The sequence below is a fragment of the Palaemon carinicauda genome, chromosome 21 (genome assembly GCF_036898095.1).
Source record: "Palaemon carinicauda isolate YSFRI2023 chromosome 21, ASM3689809v2, whole genome shotgun sequence".
NCBI lineage: Eukaryota > Metazoa > Arthropoda > Malacostraca > Decapoda > Palaemonidae > Palaemon > Palaemon carinicauda.
In genome coordinates this window covers 3393261-3413133 of record NC_090745.1, presented here as the reverse complement: position 1 = coordinate 3413133, position 19873 = coordinate 3393261, and the positions used below count along the sequence as shown (strand labels likewise).

Here is a 19873-nt window from a genome sequence, read left to right as displayed (position 1 = left end):
TTCCAACGGTTCCTGGCGGGTCACTCCGTGGTGGTGATGAGCGAAAACACCACGGTAGTGGCTTATATCAACAAGCAGGGAGGCACTTTTTCGCAACAGCTATCCCATCTTGCAGTAGAGACTCTGAGGTGGACCGAAACCCACTCGATAACACTATCAGCTCGCTTCATTCCTGGCAAAAGGAATGTGCTCGCCGACAGTCTGAGCAGGGCTTCGCAGATAGTGAGTACCGAGTGGTCTTTGGATCCTCAGATAGCCAACAAAGTCCTGACTTTGTGGGGTTCCCCGACGGTGGACTTGTTCGCGACAGCCTTGAACTTCAAGCTGCCCCTGTACTGCTCACCAGTCCCGGACCCCAAGGCACTCTGGCAAGATGCTTTCCAGCAACGGTGGGACAACATCGACGTGTACGCCTTCCCACCATTCTGTCTGATGAGAAGGGTGCTCAACAGGACCAGACTATCGGTCAACTGTTCCATGACTCTAGTAGCTCCGCTATGGCATCACGCGGAATGGTTTCCGGACCTTCTGCAACTCCTGACGGAACTCCCAAGGGAGCTTCCTCCACGACACGAGCTTCTCAGACAACCCCACTCCGGTGTCCCTCACAGGGCCGTAGCCTCGCTTCGGCTTCACGCCTGGAGACTATCCAGCGTCTCCTCGCGGAGAGAGGCTTTTCGCAACAGGTTGCGGAGAGAATGTCTCGGCACCTGCGAAGGTCCTCTGAGGGAGTCTACCAAGCGAAGTGGAGAGTCTTTTGTGGTTGGTGTCGTGGAAGGGGTATCTCTCCACTCGATGCCACTATTCCAGCAATAGCGGACTTCCTTGTGTATCTGCGAGAAGAAATGCGCCTTTCTGTCTCGGCAGTGAAAGGCTATCGCTCAGCCTTAAGCTTGGCCTTCAGATTGAAGGGCGTGGATATTTCTTCATCGCTAGAACTCTCTTTACTCATGTGTAACTATGAGCTTACCTGCCCCCAGTCGGAAGTGAGACCCCCTCCTTGGAACGTGGTTCGAGTCCTCAGGTCTCTTAAGAGACCTCCCTTCGAGCCATTACGCCAGGCCTCCAATCGCCACCTGTCTTGGAAGACGGCTTTCCTACTCGCCTTGGCCTCGGCCAAGCGAGTTAGTGAACTTCATGGTCTCTCGTACGATATCGCCCATTCAAGGGGATGGGGGGAGGTAACGTTCAGGTTCGTCTCTGAGTTTGTGGCCAAGACTCAGAATCCTGGAGTGCCGGATCCTCGGTTCGACTCTTTCAGGATCGCGAGTCTCCGTTCTGTAACAAACGACCCAGACCAGCTGCTACTATGCCCAGTGAGGTGTCTGAGGTACTACTTGAAGAGAACGGCTGCAGTCCGTCCTCATGTGCGAGCTTTGTTTGTGAGCACAGGCAGGACAAAGAGGAGGGTCACCAGGAACACCATCTCTGCTTGGATTCGAAGGGTTATCCACCATGCCCTGAATCCTGACCCTCCTCCGTCACGTCGCCCTCGGGCCCACGATGTCAGGGGTATTGCTGCATCCCTGGCCTTCAAGAGAAACTTCTCTGTGACGCAGGTACTTCAAGCTGGGGTCTGGAAGCGTCAAACGACCTTCACAGCCCACTACCTGCAAGACGTGACCCACAGGAGCCTCGATACGTTCTCTATCGGCCCTGTGGTGGCTGCACAACAGCTGGTCTAACCTCAGGCTCCTTTTTGGACAAGTAGCAGTAGGTTGAGGGCGTTGTTACCCGGTCTTAGTCTGTGTGAATGAAAGAGTATGTCTGACCCTTACTTCTTTCTTCATTCTCCCCTCTCTTGGGGAAGCAGCATCCTGGTCCTCGCATAGCTGACCTCGACCTCTGCAGGTAACCCATGCTTCTTTGTGCTCCTAGTATTAAGCTTAATACTGTTGCATCTCCCATACCCTGACGAGGTGGTATGGGGAACGTCCTATCCTAGAATTCCTATCTGAAGGTCTCAAGGTCAACTTCATAGGACGAGTCACACTCTCCTCCTCACACTACTTATGTAGGCCACTCATTCCTAGCGATGCTAGGAACCTGTGAGGTACAGGGGCTCCCTCTCTCTAGTGCTGCTCACTGAGGGATCGAGCCCCCGGGCAAGCCGAAGTCAGTAAGGCTGGGGACTTTCCATCCTTCCTAAGGGGTAAGTCACCCTTTGTAAATAGCGTGGTTTGTATTTCGGTTACGGAACAAATGACAAATTCGAAGATAATTTGTATTTTTCCTAACCATACAAACCTTAGCTATTTACACATATGTGCCCGCCATCCCTGACCCCCAAGTCAAGTCCTACCTCTAAGTGAAGTGAAGCAAGTCACCGGTGTGTGGAGGGGGGAGGGGTAGCAAGCTACCCTTCCCCACCCCCCGCTAACTAGCGCGGGGGTAATTAACCCTCGTTAAAAACTATTGGCTCGTCATTTCAGCTGCGCTAAAAGTAATACCCTTTGTAAATAGCTAAGGTTTGTATGGTTAGGAAAAATACAAATTATCTTCGAATTTGTCATATTTTAGTAATAAACAGCAAATTTTTAGAGATTTATATTTTTCCAAACTACGTATACAGACCCGAGTCCATTAAGTTACACTTCATGCCTCAACCACCCCGCAAGTCCTAGGGTCAAGGTCAAATTGGGAGCCAATTGTCCTGTTGGGTTGGTAGGCTTACCTGCCACTTCCAACTAACTATCTGCATTCTTGTTAAAACCGTACAGTACTTCTAACTACTGCTGCCTTGTTAAAAGCGTACAGTACTTCTAACTACTGCTGCCTTGTTAAAACCATACAGTACTTCTAACTACTGCTGCCTTGTTAAAACCATACAGTACTTCTAACTACTGCTGCCTTGTTAAAACCATACAGTACTTCTAACTACTGCTGCCTTGTTAAAACCATACAGTACTTCTAACTACTGCTGCCTTGTTAAAAGCATACAGTACTTCCAACTACTGCTGCCTTGTTAAAACCATACAGTACTTCTAACTACTGCTGCCCTGTTAAAAGCATACAGTACTTCTAACTACTGCTGCCTTGTTAAAACCATACAGTACTTCTAACTACTGCTTCCCTGTTAAAAGCATACAGTACTTCTAACTACTGCTGCCTTGTTAAAACCATACAGTACTTCTAACTACTGCTGCCCTGTTAAAAGCATACAGTACTTCTAACTACTGCTGCCTTGTTAAGAGCATATCGAACATTTATTAAAGGACTTAGGTTTGTACTGTACAGTTAGAAAAAATACAAATAACTGTAAAATTTGTGATTTTACATACATACATATACTAAGGCACTTCCCCCAATTTTGGGGGGTAGCCGACATCAACAAATGAAACAAAACGAAAAGGGGACCTCTACTCTCTACGTTCCTCCCATGCCCCCTGTGGCCGCGGGGTCATAAAAACAATTAGAATAGTGCCAACGTTATCCCTGCGTGTCGTAAGAGGCGACTAAAGGGGACGGGACGAGGGGGCTGGGAACCCCCTCTCCTGTATATAATCCTGCGAGACGTCAACATTTGTGATTTTAATAAACAAAATTTTCCAAATGTAAGGCAAGCTTAGAACTATGAAATTCATTCTAGTATGCAAAGCGCTTTTGTATTGGGCAGGTTTGTCTGCAAATGAGTCAAAATACATTAAACATGCAAATATACAGTCTAGTTACCCAATCTAGGAGGAAGTACAAGCTTCCCACAATCCCCTAAGAGACTTCAATGAAAGCTACCCACTTGTGTTTGCATGAGTCTGTTTTTGTAGTGGATGTAGCATTGTTAGAAAAATTATCATTGTAAAGTACACCTTTTTTCACTATAGCCTCCCCTGTTATCTAATGTTTCTTTAACAGAAGAAAATCTCTTTTTATTGCACAATAAATTGATAGTTAGAGTCCTCGACTGTTTTATCGTTTTGAAATGTAAGCAAAATTACGTTATGTTATCACATGATGAATTGATTATTATTTTTCAATATTTGGAATATAAGTAAAGCTGTTCTTGTCTCTCTAATTTACTAAACACGAGTAATCTCTCTGTCTTCACATTACAAAAAATAGGTTATATTTACTTTATTCAAATTAATTATGTCTGGTTTATCCCAGCGTTATTAGTGTCCAGTCCGTTGTGTAGAGGGTTTTCTGTTGTATAATATCTTTAGATACAATAAAGATCACTTTAAATCCCCACAGATAAATGGAGTTATTATTATTATTATTATAGGTAGTAGGTTGGCCAAGGCACCAGCCACCCGTTGAGATACTACCGCTAGAGAGTTATGGGGTCCTTTTACTGGCCAGACAGTACTGCATTGGATCCTTCTCTCTGGTTACGGTTCATTTTCACTTTGCCTACACATACACCGAATAGTCTGGCATATTCTTTACAGATTCTCCTCTGTCCTCATACACCTGACAACACTGATTACCAAACAATTCTTCACCCAAGTGGTTAACTACTCTACTCTAATTGTTCAGTGGCTACTTTCCTCTTGGTAAAGGTAGAAGAGACTCTCTAGCTATGGTAAGCAGCTCTTCTAGGAGAAGGGCACTCCAAAATCAAACCATTGTTCTTTAGTCTTGGATAGTGCCATAACCTTTGTACCATGGTCTTCCACTATCTTGGGTTAGAGTTCTCTTGCTTGAGGGTACACTCGGGCACACTATTCTATCTGGTTTCTCTTTCTTTTGTTTTGTTAAAGTTTTTATAGTTTATATAGGAAATATTTATTTAGATGATGTTACGGTTCTTAAAATATTTTATTTTTTCTTGTTCACTGGGCTATTTTCCCTGTTGGGGCCCCTGGGCTTATAGTATCTTGCTTTTCCAACTAGGGTTGTAGCTTAGCAAGTAATATTAATATTATTATTATATTATTATTGGAAAATCAAGATGCTACAAGCCCAAGGGCACCAACGGGGAAAAATAGCCCCAGTAAGGAAAGGAAATAAGGAAAAAAATAAGCGATATGAGAAGTTATGAACATGAAGGTAGGAAAAGATGCAGATACCAGTGAAGTACCGGCAATGGAAGATATCTGATCTTTATTGTATCATGTATACTACACAGTATTCTAGAAGTTTTATTCCAGCTGTGACCAAGTTATGGAGTGATCTTCCTAATCGGGTAGTTGAATCGGTAGAACTTCAAAAGTTCAAAGTTGCTGCAAATGTTTTTTTATGTTGAACAGGCTGACATTAGTCTTCTTATAGTTTAATTAAAAAAAGATCTGTTTTAATGTTTTAATTGTTCATAACTTCTTATTCTATGTCTGCATCTTGTGTTTTGATATGGATTTCAAAATAGAATTGTTCATATACAGTATATATGCCTCTCTGTCTCTCCACTGACTAGTAATGTCAAGATGATGTTGAACTAGTTTCAGCTTTGAGCTTGAATCAAAAAGGCATAAGACTGTTGCCATACAGTGCCATGTGATCCTAGTACCACATTAGAGGGGTAGGGCCATTACAAGGAAAGAAAGCATTAAATTTTTGGTTGTTCCAACACGGAGTACTTACCCCGAACTACTTTCTTAGGAGTATCTTGGATCTCCTCCCAACCGACCAGAATTTTGTGTAGTTTACCCTACCTCCATTTTCTATGCGAGGGAACCTCTGGCGGAGTGATACGCGCCATGAGGCAACCCGGGGTCAGAGAGCGTGCTCGCTCAGGTCTCGGCCTCCAGTAAGTTTTCTGGTCGCGTCGTGAAAACATCTCGCCGCGCTCTCCTTACCTAGTGCGACCCTTTGTGTCCCACGCGGTCCCCACTGGTCCTCTTGTGTTCATACCTTACCTTATCCTACCCTTTCCCTCTGTGTTCCTGTGTCTTGTGGTGCCTTACTATTCGTTATGGAGCATCCCCGTCGTTGCCCTGGGCCTATGGCCGGTAAATCTTGTGGGGCTTTTCTGTCTAAGCCGGAAGTCGACCCCCACTCCTTGTGTTCGTCGTGTAGGGGCAGTGTGTGTTCCCCTGCAGCCATTTGTCCGGAGTGTGAATCCTGGAATGAAGTCCAGTGGGTGTGCTACAGCTCCAAAAAGAAGAAGGCTTCCAAGAGGTCGCCGAAGAAGCCAAGCATTGCCTCGCCTCTTGCTTCGCCCGATGCCTCTTCGGAGAGAGCTTCTCTGCCGCCTTCCCCTACCCAGAGTAGGGGACGAGGTAAGTCTGTTGCTGGGAAGTGGCCCATTGCTCTTCCCCAGGAGTCCATGATGCCTGTTGGTGGGGATGTAGTATCGGTTCAGGCAAGTGGGGGGCCTGAGGGAGGGACGGAAGTGTGTTCGGGAGACGAGGGCCTGGTGCCAGCAGGGCCCGTCTCTACCGACAATCCTATGTTGGGGAAGGCTGCCATAACCTCTTCCCCCGCTTCGTGGATCTGCGTTTCAGGTATGTCAGCAGCCGGGGGAGATGCCGAGATGGAGGATTCACCGAGTCCGGACCCCCTCGCGTGGGCGCCGCCGAGGACACCCTTCAGGTCGCCCATGAGACTGGAGGAGGAGTTCGACACCTAATTTACCCGTAAGAAAGTGCCTCGCTCTCCCCCGGCGCCCTCAGCAACGTTCCCGCCCGTCTTTCTCCAGCCTTCTTCATCAGCGGACCGGCATGAAGAACCACCAGCAACGCGGGACGACTCGGACCGATCAGCACGTTCGTACCAATCTTCGGTCTCCTCTTTTGGGTCGTACTCCTCAGAAGATGAAGGTCCAAGGGATACGAAGAGGAGACGAGACAGATCCCGCAGGTGGAGGTCCCGTTCCCGTTCCCGTTCCCGATATCGCCACGCCAGGAGGCGTTCCAGATCCCCCAGGAGGAGACACAGGAGAAGCCACTCGTCAAAAGAAGAATGGGTGCGTGTCACCATCCCACGCAGTCACCTCCTAGGAGCTTCAGCAGCCCCGAGTACCTCTGGCTGGCTCCCGAGAGCTCTTTCTCCATCCTCGAGGTACGGCCCCTCCAGCAGACCTGAACATCGGCGGAAGTCCTCGCATCAGGTCTCGGTTGGCAGGCATAAGCCCGCGAAGGTTCAGACTTCATCCGCACAGTGGAGAGAGTTGCCCCTTCGGACTGGCAGCCTCGTCCCGGCCCATGGCCCTTCAAGCGAACGCCCTGACGGGAAGAGTCATCCAGCTGACACGGGAAAGCCCGTAGCCGCATGGATCCCCGCAGGAGGGGGTAGGCCCATGACGGCTACCTTCGTCCCAGCGGGGCTGCCCGCTTAGCGAGTCAAGCCGCCGAGAGTTCTCCATGAGAGGAAGATGCCTCCACCTCAAGCGGAGCCCTCCGCCTTAGACGTTCCTACTCAGGCGGAGGCCCTCGTCGATAGCGGAGAATGTTCAACGGACGAGGTCTCCACGTATACGAAGGTCCTGGCCCTCATCAGACGCCATCATAGGCTTGATGAGCCGAAGCCCTCGGCGGACGAAGCCTGGCTCTCCGGCCTTAGCAGGCTGGTGGATAACCCTGTGCAACAGAGGCCTTTGCTGGCTCTTCCCCTGGCGAGGGACGTTAGTCTGGGTATGGACCACATAGATAGGTTCATAGCCAGCCAGGCAGACGCTTCCAGGAATCAGAGCTCCTCCATACTCCTCCAGGGGTTTAAGACACAGAAGCGTTTTTATCTCCCGGAGGGGCGCTGCAGAGGTCCCTGTACGGTTGAGCCAGCAATCGCCATCCTTAATCAGGGAGCCACTGAAGACAGGGGTTCCTCCGCTCCAGTATGTTTTTCTCCGACAGAAGCCTCCATGATGGAGGACATGGCCCTGGATTTGGTGTACGTCTCATCATGGTTAGACTGGTGGGCCTGCATGTTGGTAGGTTTTCAGGCCTCCCACGACCTCTCTATCCCCGAGAACCAGACCTTACTGAGGGAACTAATTAGCTCAGGAGGGAAGGCTCTCAAGTTCCTATTGTACCAGTCCCTCTCGCAGGCAGCCAACTGGGTCCTGCGGAAGAGGGACACAGTCCTGAGTAAGTTGGTCAGGAGACTACCAGACAGAGAAGCAAGAGCCTTAAGGAACTTACCCCTGTGGGGTGACTCGGTTTTCCCCCTGAAGGCGCAGGAAGAAACAATGGACAGGGTAAAAAAACTGAAGGATGTGTGAGAACCCGGACCCCCTCAAGCAAGACCCATAGGAGACCCTCTTCGGATGTCTCTCATCCTCCCCGCGCCTCGCCGATCCAGCCCAGAAGGGACGCCCCGTCGGTGTCGTGGCACCAGCCCTCGCAGCCCTCCCCTAGAGGCACTTCGACCCCTCAAGCGAGCTTCAGACCATCTTACTCTAACTCCAGGAGAGGACGTTCCAGCCCCGCCTCTCAAAGGAGATAGGATGGGAGGCCCCCTACTCCTGCCAAAGCCTCAGGTAAGGGGATGCCTCAATCACTCTTGGCAAACATGGCGGGACCACGTAGCGGATCCGTGGACCGTAACAGTGCTGAAGGAAGGGTACAGGTTGCCCTTCCTATCGGAGCCGCCCTCTCTGATCCCGGACCAGCAGGCAGAGTGGTTGGCGCCCAAGGACCCCTTTAAGAAGACAGCGTTGCAGGAGAAAGTTTCGGCCATGCTCGCGAAAGGGGCAGTAGAACCAGTCAAGAATCCAGGACCGGGGTTCTACAGCAGGCTCTTCCTGGTGGAGAAAGCAACAGGGGGCTGGAGACCGGTCATAGACCTCTCAGCCCCCAACAAGTTCGTGTGCAAGACCGACTTAAAGATGGACACCCCGAAGTCGGTCTTAACGGCTTTGTGGGAAGAGGACTTCATGATGTCCATAGACCTCAAGGACGCCTACTTCCAGATCCCTGTCCACCCCTCCAGCAGGAAGTTTCTAAGAGTAAAATGGGGTACCCAGACGTTACAGTTCAGAACCCTCTGCTTCGGTCTGTCGACAGCTCCTCAGGTCTTCATGAGAGTCTTCGCAACAGTTTCAGCCTGGGCACACGAACAGGGCATCCGCCTGATTCGGTACCTAGACGACTGGTTGTTGCTTTCAGCCTCAGAGGGAGCACTGAAGGAGCAAGGCGCGAAACTTCTGCGGTTCTGCAACGTCTTGGGTATCATCATCAACCTGGAGAAGTCTCAGCTGATACCCTCCACCAGGATGACCTACCTAGGGATGGTTCTAGACTCCCGGTTGGCGAGAGCCTTCCCCTCCGCGGAGAGACTGGACAACCTAGAGCAGATACTCCGGCCCTTCCTGTCGGGCCAGCCCAGGAGAGCCAAGGATTAGCAAAGGTTGATAGGCCATCTCGTGTCGTTGGAAAAGTTAGTTCCCCAGGGTAGGCTCAAACTCAGGGGCGTGCAGTGGAACCTGAAGGCGCTCTGGAACCAGGGGGACTCCCCGCACAAGATAGTCCCGGTGTCCCTGGAGACGAAGGAGGTCCTGAAGTGGTGGCATGTCAGAAGAAACACCCTCAAGGGAATGCCCTTCGCAGTCGACCCTCCGGAGATGCTGCTGTTCACTGACGCATCCAAGGAGGGTTGGGAGCCCATCTTCTCGACAAGACAGCAAAATGAAAATGGGACTCCGAGGAGAGGAGCCGGCACCTAAACGCGCTGGAACTGATGGCCGTACAAAGGGCATGCCGAGAGTTCGTCCATCTACTCCGGGGAAACACCGTGGCTCTGATGTGCGACAACGCCACGGTGGTGGCCTACGTGAAGAAGCAGGGAGGACTGAAGTCGAGGGAACTGTGCAGTCTCACGACAGAATTCCTGGAATGGGTAAAGGAGGATCAGATCAAGATCACAGCCAGGTTAATTCCGGGAAAGAGGAACGTCTTGGCCGATGGCCTCAGCAGGATGGGTCAAGTTGTAGGGTCGGAATGGTCCCTACACCCAGGAGTGGCCAAGACCATCATCCTGAAGTGGGGCTTGCCGGTAATAGACCTCTTCGCCACGAGACTAAACGCACAGCTCCCCGTGTTTTGTTCTCCTGTGCCAGATCCAACAGCAGCGTTCGAGGACGCCTTTCAACATCCTTGGGAAAATCTCGATGTATACGCCTTCCCCCCCTTCGGAATGCTTAGGCAGGCCCTCAACAGGGTGAGGCGGGCGGACAACCTGTGGATGACTTTGGTAGCGCCCTGGTGGCCGGAGAGAGAATGGTTCGCAGACCTAAAGGAACTGGCGCGGCTCCCGCCTTGGCCTCTTCCGGACAGGCCAGACCTTCTCCAGCAGCCTCACTTCCAAAGGTTTCACGAAAACGCTCGGTCCCTCCGCCTTCACGCGTGGAGGTTATCGAGCGTCTCCTGAGGAAGGAAGAATATTCGTCGAAGACCGCAGAGAGGATGTCAGGCTACCTAAGACGTTCGTCAGTCGCGGTATACCAAGCGAAGTGGGCTACCTTTACAAAATGGTGCTCCTCGAAGTACATCAGGCCATTAGGGGCCTCCATTCACGAGGTAGCAAACTTTCTGGTCTATCGAAGGGACGAAGTGGGCACGTCCATTCCAGCCATCAAAGGAGTCCGAGCGGCGTTGGGCCAAGTCTTTCTCCTAAAGGGCATCGACCTAGGTGCTTCCAGGCATATCTCGATGCTCATCAAGAGCTTTGAACAGTCATGTCCCCTCCAGGCCACTAGAGTGCCCCAGTGGGATGTGGGTAGAGTGCTGAAGATGCTATCAGAACCTCCCTTCGAGCCTCTTAAGGATATCCTAGACAAGGAGCTCACCCTCAAGACAGTCTTCCTGTTAGCCCTTGCTTCGGCGAAAAGAGTAAGTGAGATTCATGGGCTTTCTTACGAGGTCTCTCACTCAAAGGGGTGGCGAGAAGCTACCTTCAGGTTCTTACCCACCTTCGTGGCCAAAACTCAGAACCTAGCTGTTTGGGACCCTAGGTTTGAGGGGTTCTCAGTTCCAAAAATCCCGCGGACGGACAACCCGAGGGACTTGCTACTGTGCCCAGTCAGGGCAGTACGGAAGTAACTAGAGAGGACGGCCAGACTTCGCCCCGAGACTAAGAGTCTGTTCGTCTCCTGAGGACTGGTGAAGAAGCCTGTATCCAAGAATACGGTCTCCTTCTGGCTGCGACAGGTAATCATGAGAGCCTACGATAGTTCAGGAGTCTCCCTTCTGGGGAAGCCTAGACCCCATGACATTAGAGGCCTGAGTACTTCATTGGCCTTCAAGAGGAACATGACAGTGGGCCAGATCCTGAGGGCAGGCACTTAGTCAAGGCAGTCCACTTTTACGGCTCACTACCTAAAGGAATGTTCTAGAAAATCCTTGGATGGATTCTCTCTTGGTCCCGTCATTTCTGCGCTCCAGAAGATTTAAAGGTGTAGCCCCGGGGAAGCCGTGGGCGGTAAGTCCAAGAGACACAGGTTCCTTCCTTACCCTTTTTCCCCCGATCACCTTTCCCTTCATGACCCTTGATTCCTTCACCTTCCATGGGATACACTGTCAGTGAAAGAATACGTCTCCAAGGATTTTTACAGAGGTGAGTTACTTAGACACTAAGATAGTTTTATGCGCAGTTTCCCTATTTCTCGTTTTTTCTATTTGAGGTCAGCAGAACCTAGCCTTCTATCTAGGTTCCTCTTTTCTCTTCATGGATGGTCTCTAGGTCCGGAAGGTCACTCCCACCTCCTAAAGTATAAGTCTCCTAAGAAAGTAGTTCGAGGTAAGTACTCCGTGTTGGAACAAATCACAAATTTTAAGTAATTTGTATTTTTCCTAACAGTACTTATCTTGAACTACTTTCGGGTTATGGCCCGCACATCCTGCCCCGAGTGCCTTACAGGACTTCATAGAAACCTATCTAGCTAAAACTTACTGGAGGTCGAGACCTGAGCGAGCACGCTCTCTGACCCCGGGTCGCCTCATGGCGCGTATCACTCCGCCAGAGGTTCCCCCGCATAGAAAACGGAGGTAGGGTAAACCACACAAAATTCTGGTCGGTTGGGAGAAGATCCCAGATACTCCTAAGAAAGTAGTTCGAGGTAAGTACTGTTAGGAAAAATACAATTTTAAATATTTAACTTAGCCGGTGAATATATAATAGCTGCAACTCTGTTGCTCGACAGACAAAAAACAGTAAAAACTCGCCAGCGATCGCTATACAGGTTGCGGGTGTGCCCACCAGCGCCAACTGTCGGCCAGATACCATACTCGATGTAAACAAAGACTCAATTTCTTCTCTGTCGACGTGTCGACAAGACGTACTTTACTCGCTGTTGAAACCTGGAGTTTTTCCCATCATATTTGGTGAAGTACTTTAATTTGGTTTGAGCTTTCGCAGTACAGGTGTTTTTCTTCAAATAAATCCTTGAACTCTTTTTTGTATCGGATTAATTGTTGATGACTTAGATCGTTTTTTGGAATTTTCCCTTGACCAATTCAAAATGGCTGACCTTTCACAAGTTCCCAAGTTCAGAAAATGCAATGCTAGGGACTGTCATAGGCGTCTTCCAAAGGCTTCTCTCAACCCTCACGCTGTTTGTTCCAATTGTCGGGGTAAAACCTGTCAATTGGAAGATCGGTGTGAGGAATGCGTGGGCCTTTCGGAATTCGATTTTATCGAATTTGAGAAGTATACACGCAGACTAAAGAGAGATAGGGTAAGGAGAAGTTCTTCTAGGTCGGTAGATTTTTCCTCTCATGCCCCTCAACCTAATCCTTCCCCTGTAGTGGTTGTTCCTAACCCCCCTCCTAGCACTCAGGAACCATCGATGGCCGACATGATGCGTGCTATCCATGCCTTGGGGGAGAGAGTTGAGTCCCTTGCAAGTGACCGCAATCAACTCATGGCGGACGTAAAGGAACTAAAGTGCCAAAGTGCCGCGGGAAGTGTTAAAGTGCCTAGTGTTTCTCAAAGTGTTGTGAACAGTGTTGCGCTTGAGGGTTCGTCTGTTCGTGCCTGTCGTCCTCCTAGTCCGGGACCTCTTGCAAGCTCCCAAGCCCAGGGGAGAAGCAATGTCGTACGACTCATGGGTTCGAGAGGCCTTGATCAGCGAACAGACGTTCCCTCTATGGTATCAGGCGTATCTCCCCAAGATCGCCCCTACCAACGTAAGACGAGAGAGCCCGTTTTTACCTCGTCGTCCGAAGGTGTTTCTCGTAAGAAACCTTGGACCAAGGTCTCACGACCTTTGAAGCGTAAGTCGGTCCCTTCAGGACAAGTCCAACGTCCCGGTTGTAGCCACTGGGTCAGTTCGGACTCGTTGCCGTCATCTGATGACTGCTCGCCGCCTAAGAGAGGCAAAGCGGTGCCGCCTCAGTCGCTCACCCCGTCTGTTGCCGCACCTGCTGCCGTAGACCCTAAATGGGTGTTGCTGCAGGACATGCAGTCCAAGCTTGCGTCCTTGATGGAGGACTTCAATGCGGAGAAGGTTGCTGCTGAACCTTCTGGCCAACAACCATCCAAGCGGTCTGTTGTGCGTCCTGTTGACGCTGAGGTAACTTTCTCGCGTCTACCAGTTGGGGTTGTACCTCCACCGATGCGACCCAGTGTGGGTTGCCAGCCGCACGTTGACGTTAGGCGACGCACGGAGGTGGTTGTTGACGTTCAGGACGTTCAGCAACCATCAGAGGTGACTTGTTTTGACGCGGTGCGTCAACCTCCGCAACCCGGTATGGTGTTGACTGCACAACCCAGACGGTCTAAACAGTCTCGGGTGGACGCTGTGCGTCCTCGCGCACCCATGGTTGTTGACAGTTCACAGACTGTGCAGCAGTTCCATGACGCTGCGTCCGGCTCCGTCACGCATGCACCAGTGCGACCGGACTCAGCGAGCCAAACGTTGCCCACTCCTTTGCCGTTTCCTCATCAGTTATCGGATGAGGAACTCTCAGATGAGGACGTTGCTGAACCACAAGAGGATCAACCTTCAGAACTTGACGAGCCTAAGGCAACTCAACCATCATTGGACTTTAGAAAAGTCATGGCTGTATTTAAGGAGTTGTTCCCTGACCACTTTGTTTCTGTGGCTCCTCGTTCGCCGCCGTCAGAGTTTGTATTAGGCGTGCCTGCTACCGCACCTGCCTTTACTAAACTCGTTCTCTCTCGCTCATCCAAGAGAGCTTTGCGGCTGTTGGGAGATTGGTTAGAGACTAAGAAGAGTTTAGGAAAGACAGCATTTGCCTTTCCCCCATCTAAACTCTCGTCTAGATCGAGCGTCTGGTATGCCACGGGAGAAGTTCTCGGCTTGGGAGTTCCTGCCTCTGCCAGGGCGACTTCTCAAGTCTTGTAGACTCTCCCCGCCGCCTTGCCATGAGACGCTCGAAGATTTGTTGGTCACCATCGGACCTAGACCACCTTCTTAAAGGGATCTTTAGGGCTTTCGAAGTCTTTAACTTCCTAGACTGGTGCTTAGGAGCCCTGAGCAGGAAAATCTCTTCTGCAGATAAGGATGTTTCCTTGCTCATTATGTCCTGCATGGACAAGGCCGTCCGTGATGGGTCCAACGAGCTAGCCGCCTCATTCACGTCCGGAGTCCTGAAGAAGCGAGAGTCTCTCTGTTCTTTCCTGTCTGCTGGAGTGACGCCATGCCAAAGATCTGAGCTACTCTTTGCTCCCCTTTCCAAGTGCCTGTTTCCTGAAGTCTTGGTAAAGGAAATTGCCTTATCTTTAGTTCAGAAGGACACCCACGATCTAGTTGCGTCCTCGGCTCGCAAAGCTCCCCATTTGCCTACATTGTCTTCTAGACCGAGGATAGACACTCCAGCGTCTCGCTTTATTCCGCCCTTTCGTGGCAGAGCCTCCAGCAGAGGAGGTGCTCGTGCCGAAGGGAAGCGAGGGAAGAGGAAAGGATCCAAGTCCTCTAAGGGCAGAGTCTGACTGCCCGCAACTTCAGACAGCAGTAGGAGCCAGACTCAAGAACTTCTGGCAAGCCTGGGAGAAGAGAGGCGCAGATCAACAATCTGTGAAGTTACTCAGAGAGGGGTACAAAATCCCTTTTGTACGCAAACCCCCTCTAGCGACGTCCCCCATCGATCTCTCTCCCAGGTACAGAGAGGAAGAAAAGAGACAAGCCCTGAAACTGGAAGTGTCTCTTTTGCTAGAGAAGGGAGCGGTGGTCAAAGTCTCGGACCTTCAATCACCGGGGTTTTACAACCGTCTCTTCCTAGTATCAAAGAAGACAGGAGGTTGGAGACCGGTGCTAGACGTCAGTGCTCTGAATGTCTTTGTCACAAAGACGAAGTTTTCCATGGAGACCACAAAGTCAGTCTTAGCAGCGGTCAGGAAGGAAGACTGGATGGTCTCTCTAGACCTAAGGGACGCCTACTTCCACATCCCCATTCACTCAGACTCCCAACCTTTTCTGAGATTCGTCTTCGAAGATGTGGTTTACCAGTTTCGGGCCCTGTGCTTTGGCCTAAGCACAGCTCCTCTCGTATTTACGAGGCTGATGAGGAATGTGGCCAAATTCCTCCACTTATCGGACATCCGAGCCTCCCTTTATTTGGACGACTGGCTTCTCAGAGCCTCTTCCAGTCGTCGCTGTCTGAAGGATCTCAAGTGGACTCTAGATCTGACCAAGGAATTGGGACTCCTAGTCAATTTGGAAAAGTCGCAGCTGGTCCCATCCCAAACTATTCTGTATTTAGGGATGGAGATTCACAGTCAAGCTTTTCGGGCTTTTCCGTCGGCCCCCAGAATAGATCAAGCCCTGCTATCCATCCAGAAGATGCTGAAGAAAGAACGCTGCTCAGTCAGGCTGTGGATGAGTCTGGTAGGGACGCTGTCATCCCTGGAGCAATTTGTATCACTAGGAAGACTACACCTCCGTCCTCTTCAATTCCATCTGGCTTTTCACTGGAAAAAGGACAAGACGCTAGAGGCGGTCTCGATCCCGATTTCCGGAAAGATAAAGTCTTGTCTGACTTGGTGGAAGGACAATATCAACCTAAGAGAGGGTCTTCCCCTGGCTGTTCAGATTCCCAACCACGTTCTCTTCTCGGACGCATCGGACTTGGGCTGGGGCGCGACGCTGGACGGTCGGGAATGCTCAGGTCTGTGGAACTCGAGTCAGAGGAGCATGCATATCAACTGCAAGGAGCTGTTGGCAGTTCATCTGGCCTTGAAAAGCTTCGAGTATCTCCTTCGAGGCAAAGTGGTGGAAGTAAACTCGGACAACACCACGGCCTTGGCGTACATCTCCAAACAAGGAGGTACCCACTCACTGACGTTGTACGAGATCGCAAGGGACCTGCTCATCTGGTCAAAAGGTCGAGACATCTCCCTAGTGACGAGGTTCATCCAGGGCGACTTGAACGTCATAGCAGATTGTCTCAGTCGGAAAGGGCAAGTAATTCCAACCGAATGGACCCTCCACAAGGATGTGTGCAAGAGACTTTGGGCCACTTGGGGTCAACCAACCATAGATCTCTTTGCAACCTCGCTGACCAAGAGGCTTCCAATCTATTGCTCTCCAGTCCCGGACCCAGCAGCAATACATATAGATGCCTTTCTCCTAGATTGGTCACATCTGGATCTCTACGCATTCCCACCGTTCAAGATTGTCAACAAGGTACTGCAGAAGTTCGCCTCTCACGAAGGGACAAGGTTGACGTTAGTTGCTCCCCTCTGGCCCGCAAGAGAATGGTTCACCGAGGTACTTCGATGGTTAGTAGACGTTCCCAGAAGTCTTCCTCTAAGAGTAGACCTTCTACGTCAGCCACACGTAAAGAAGGTACACCAAAGCCTCCACGCTCTTCGTCTGACTGCCTTCAGACTATCGAAAGACTCTCGAGAGCTAGAGGCTTTTCGAAGGAGGCAGCCAGTGCGATTGCTAGAGCAAGGAGAGCGTCTACCATTAGAGTCTACCAATCGAAGTGGGAAGTCTTCCGAGACTGGTGCAAGTCAGTTTCTGTATCCTCGACCAGTACCTCTGTAGTCCAAATAGCTGATTTTCTCTTATACCTGAGAAAAGGACGATCCCTTTCAGCTCCCACTATCAAGGGCTACAGAAGCATGTTGGCATCGGTCTTCCGGCATAGAGGCTTAGATCTTTCCAACAATAAAGATCTGCAAGACCTCCTTAAGTCTTTTGAGACCACTAAGGAGCGTCGTTTGGCTACTCCTGGGTGGAATTTAGACGTGGTACTAAGATTCCTCATGTCAGACAGGTTTGAGCCTTTACAGTCAGCCTCCCTGAAAGATCTCACTCTTAAAAGACTTTTCCTGGTATGCTTAGCCTCGGCTAAAAGAGTCAGTGAGATTCATGCCTTCAGCAAGAACATCGGATTTTCGTCGGAAAAAGCTACTTGTTCGCTGCAACTTGGTTTTCTAGCCAAAAATGAGCTACCTTCTCGGCCTTGGCCTAAATCTTTCGATATTCCCAGCTTATCGGAAATCGTAGGCAATGAACTAGAAAGAGTCTTATGCCCTGTTAGAGCTCTTAAGTTCTATTTAGATCGTACTAAACCTTTACGAGGCCAATCTGAAGCTTTATGGTGTTCAGTTAAGAAACCATCCTTGCCTATGTCAAAGAATGCTTTGTCATACTTTATCAGATTGTTAATACGAGAAGCTCATTCACATCTGAGTGAGGAAGACCGATCTTTGCTAATTTTAAGACGCACGAAGTTAGAGCTGTAGCAACTTCCGTGGCCTTTAAGCAAAATAGATCTCTGCAAAGTATAATGGACGCAACCTATTGGAGAAGCAAGTCAGTGTTCGCGTCATTTTACTTGAAAGATGTCCAGTCTCTTTACGAGAACTGCTACACACTGGGACCATTCGTAGCAGCGAGTGCAGTAGTGGGTGAGGGCTCAACCACTACAATTCCCTAATTCCATATCCTTTTAATCTGTCTCTTGAAATGTTTTTAATGTTGTTTTTATGGGTTGTCCGGAAGGCTAAGAAGCCTTTCGCATCCTGGTTGATTTGGCGGGTGGTCAAAGTCATTTCTTGAGAGCGCCCAGATTAGGGGTTTGATGAGGTCCTGTTGTATGGGTTGCAGCCCTTGATACTTCAGCTCCTAGGGGTCTGTCAGCATCCTAAGAGGATCGCGAGGCTCCGTAAGGAAGACGTACTTACAAGGCAGAGTAATCGTCTAAGTCGACTTCCTTACCAGGTACCTATTTATTTTGTTTTTGTTATATTGATAACTTCCAAAATGAAATAAAAACTCTTAGCTTGTACGATGTAAACATATTTAACTGGTCTCTACCCACCTCCCTGGGTGTGAATCAGCTATTATATATTCACCGGCTAAGTTAAATATTTAAAAATGATATTTTAATTATAAAATAAATTTTTGAATATACTTACCCGGTGAATATATAAATTAAACGACCCTCCCTTCCTCCCCAATAGAGACGCAGTGGGATGAGAAGAAATTGAGTCTTTGTTTACATCGAGTATGGTATCTGGCCGACAGTTGGCGCTGGTGGGCACACCCGCAACCTGTATAGCGATCGCTGGCGAGTTTTTACTGTTTTTTGTCTGTCGAGCAACAGAGTTGCAGCTATTATATATTCACCGGGTAAGTATATTCAAAAATTTATTTTATAATTAAAATATCATATTACTTAAAATTTGTGATTTTAAGGTAGCCAATATTTATCCAGCTTCGAGAGAGAAGTAGTATGAATGCCAGGGAAGCATAATAAGTAATTTTATTCTGAAAATTACTTTGTTCATTTTTTTCCTCGCTCTTGTGACTCTTTTTAACTGATGTTAATGATTGCGTAGTTTTACATAGTTTATTTATAGTTTTAGTTAAAAGAAAACATATTTAATTGTTTGTTATGTAAGAAATTAGATTTTGTACTGCTCTCTTATGAAAGAAAAATAATAGCTGTGTATTTTTTCTGTTTTAGGAAATTATGCTTGTTGTGAATCTTCAAAAGTCCTTATGCCAAAGATGTCTAGGGTCACAGCTGACAAGCTGTCTTTTGACATCTGTAACCAGGTCTCGTCCTATTTCAACAAGTAGAGCATTAGAGCAAAAATCTGTCTCTAAGCATGTTCGATCAGATGGTGGAAAGTTTAGCAAAGGTAAGTCCTTTCCTTTTGAATATCATGACTGAATTAAGGCTTTATTCCTCGTTTATTAGTGTTTGCATGATCCATTCATGGTCTGAAAATATTTTAGATATCCTCTGTTGCTAGTTTAGTGACTGATATCAAGGAAATAGATTTATTTATATGTAGCAAAGAAATTATCTCTATTGCTGTTCAAGAGCCTGGAAGCTTTGCTATTACTTCTGAGTAAAATCTTTATTTGTTCTAACTTGTAATATAAACCATCGACTTGTTGAAGCTGAAATTATACTCCTATTAAAGGTTTCAGGTTTGTGTAGACAGGAAGACTACAAATCCATTCATTTTTTTTTTCTTTTACTAAGCCAAGTTAGTCTTGCATACTAGTATCTTTTTTTTGTTCATAGTGCTGTAATACCCTTGTATGAATAAGTTGCTTACTTACTTACTTACTTACTTACTAAGGGCTGCTTATCTGGTCCTGTACAGCAGGGGAACCCTACTCTCTACAGGACCTCCACGGTCATTTTATGATGTTCATAGGGAATAGGTTGGCCGGGACACCAGCCACCCATTGAGATACTCCCACTAGAGAGTTATTGTGTCCTTTGACTGGTCAGACGTTACTACATTGGATCCTTCTCTCTAGTTACGGTTCATTTTCCTTTTACCTACACATACACTGAATAGTCTAGCCTATTCTTTGCATATTCTCCTCTGTCCTCATACACCTTACAACACTGCGATTACAAACAATTCTTCCTCACTCCAAGGGTTAATCAGTGCAATTTTATTGTTCATTGGGTACTTTCCTCTTGGTAAGGGTAGAAGAGACTCTTTAGCTATGGTAAGCAGCTCTTCTAGGAGGACACTATAATCAAACTATTGTTCTCTGGTCTTGGAGAGCGCCATAGCCTCTGTATCACGGTCTTTCACTGTCTTGGTGTAGGAT

At 48.8% G+C, this 19873-nt stretch overlaps 3 protein-coding genes across 4 annotated transcripts in view; all 3 read left to right on the top strand.

Annotated features, from left to right (window-relative positions):
- Positions 1–19873, top strand: part of LOC137615157 (phospholipid-transporting ATPase ABCA3-like) — a 503547-nt gene that overhangs the window by 38856 nt on the left and 444818 nt on the right. The window lies entirely within an intron of this gene.
- LOC137615159 (transient receptor potential channel pyrexia-like) overlaps positions 1–19873 on the top strand; it is a 495727-nt gene that overhangs the window by 390819 nt on the left and 85035 nt on the right.
- Positions 1–19873, top strand: part of LOC137615151 (mitochondrial import inner membrane translocase subunit Tim21) — a 98846-nt gene that overhangs the window by 16402 nt on the left and 62571 nt on the right. Inside the window, exon 2 of the mRNA XM_068344784.1 lies at positions 18759–18936. Coding sequence (XP_068200885.1) covers positions 18765–18936 — 172 coding nt within the window. The 5' untranslated portion in view covers positions 18759–18764. The remainder of the gene's footprint in view (positions 1–18758; positions 18937–19873) is intronic.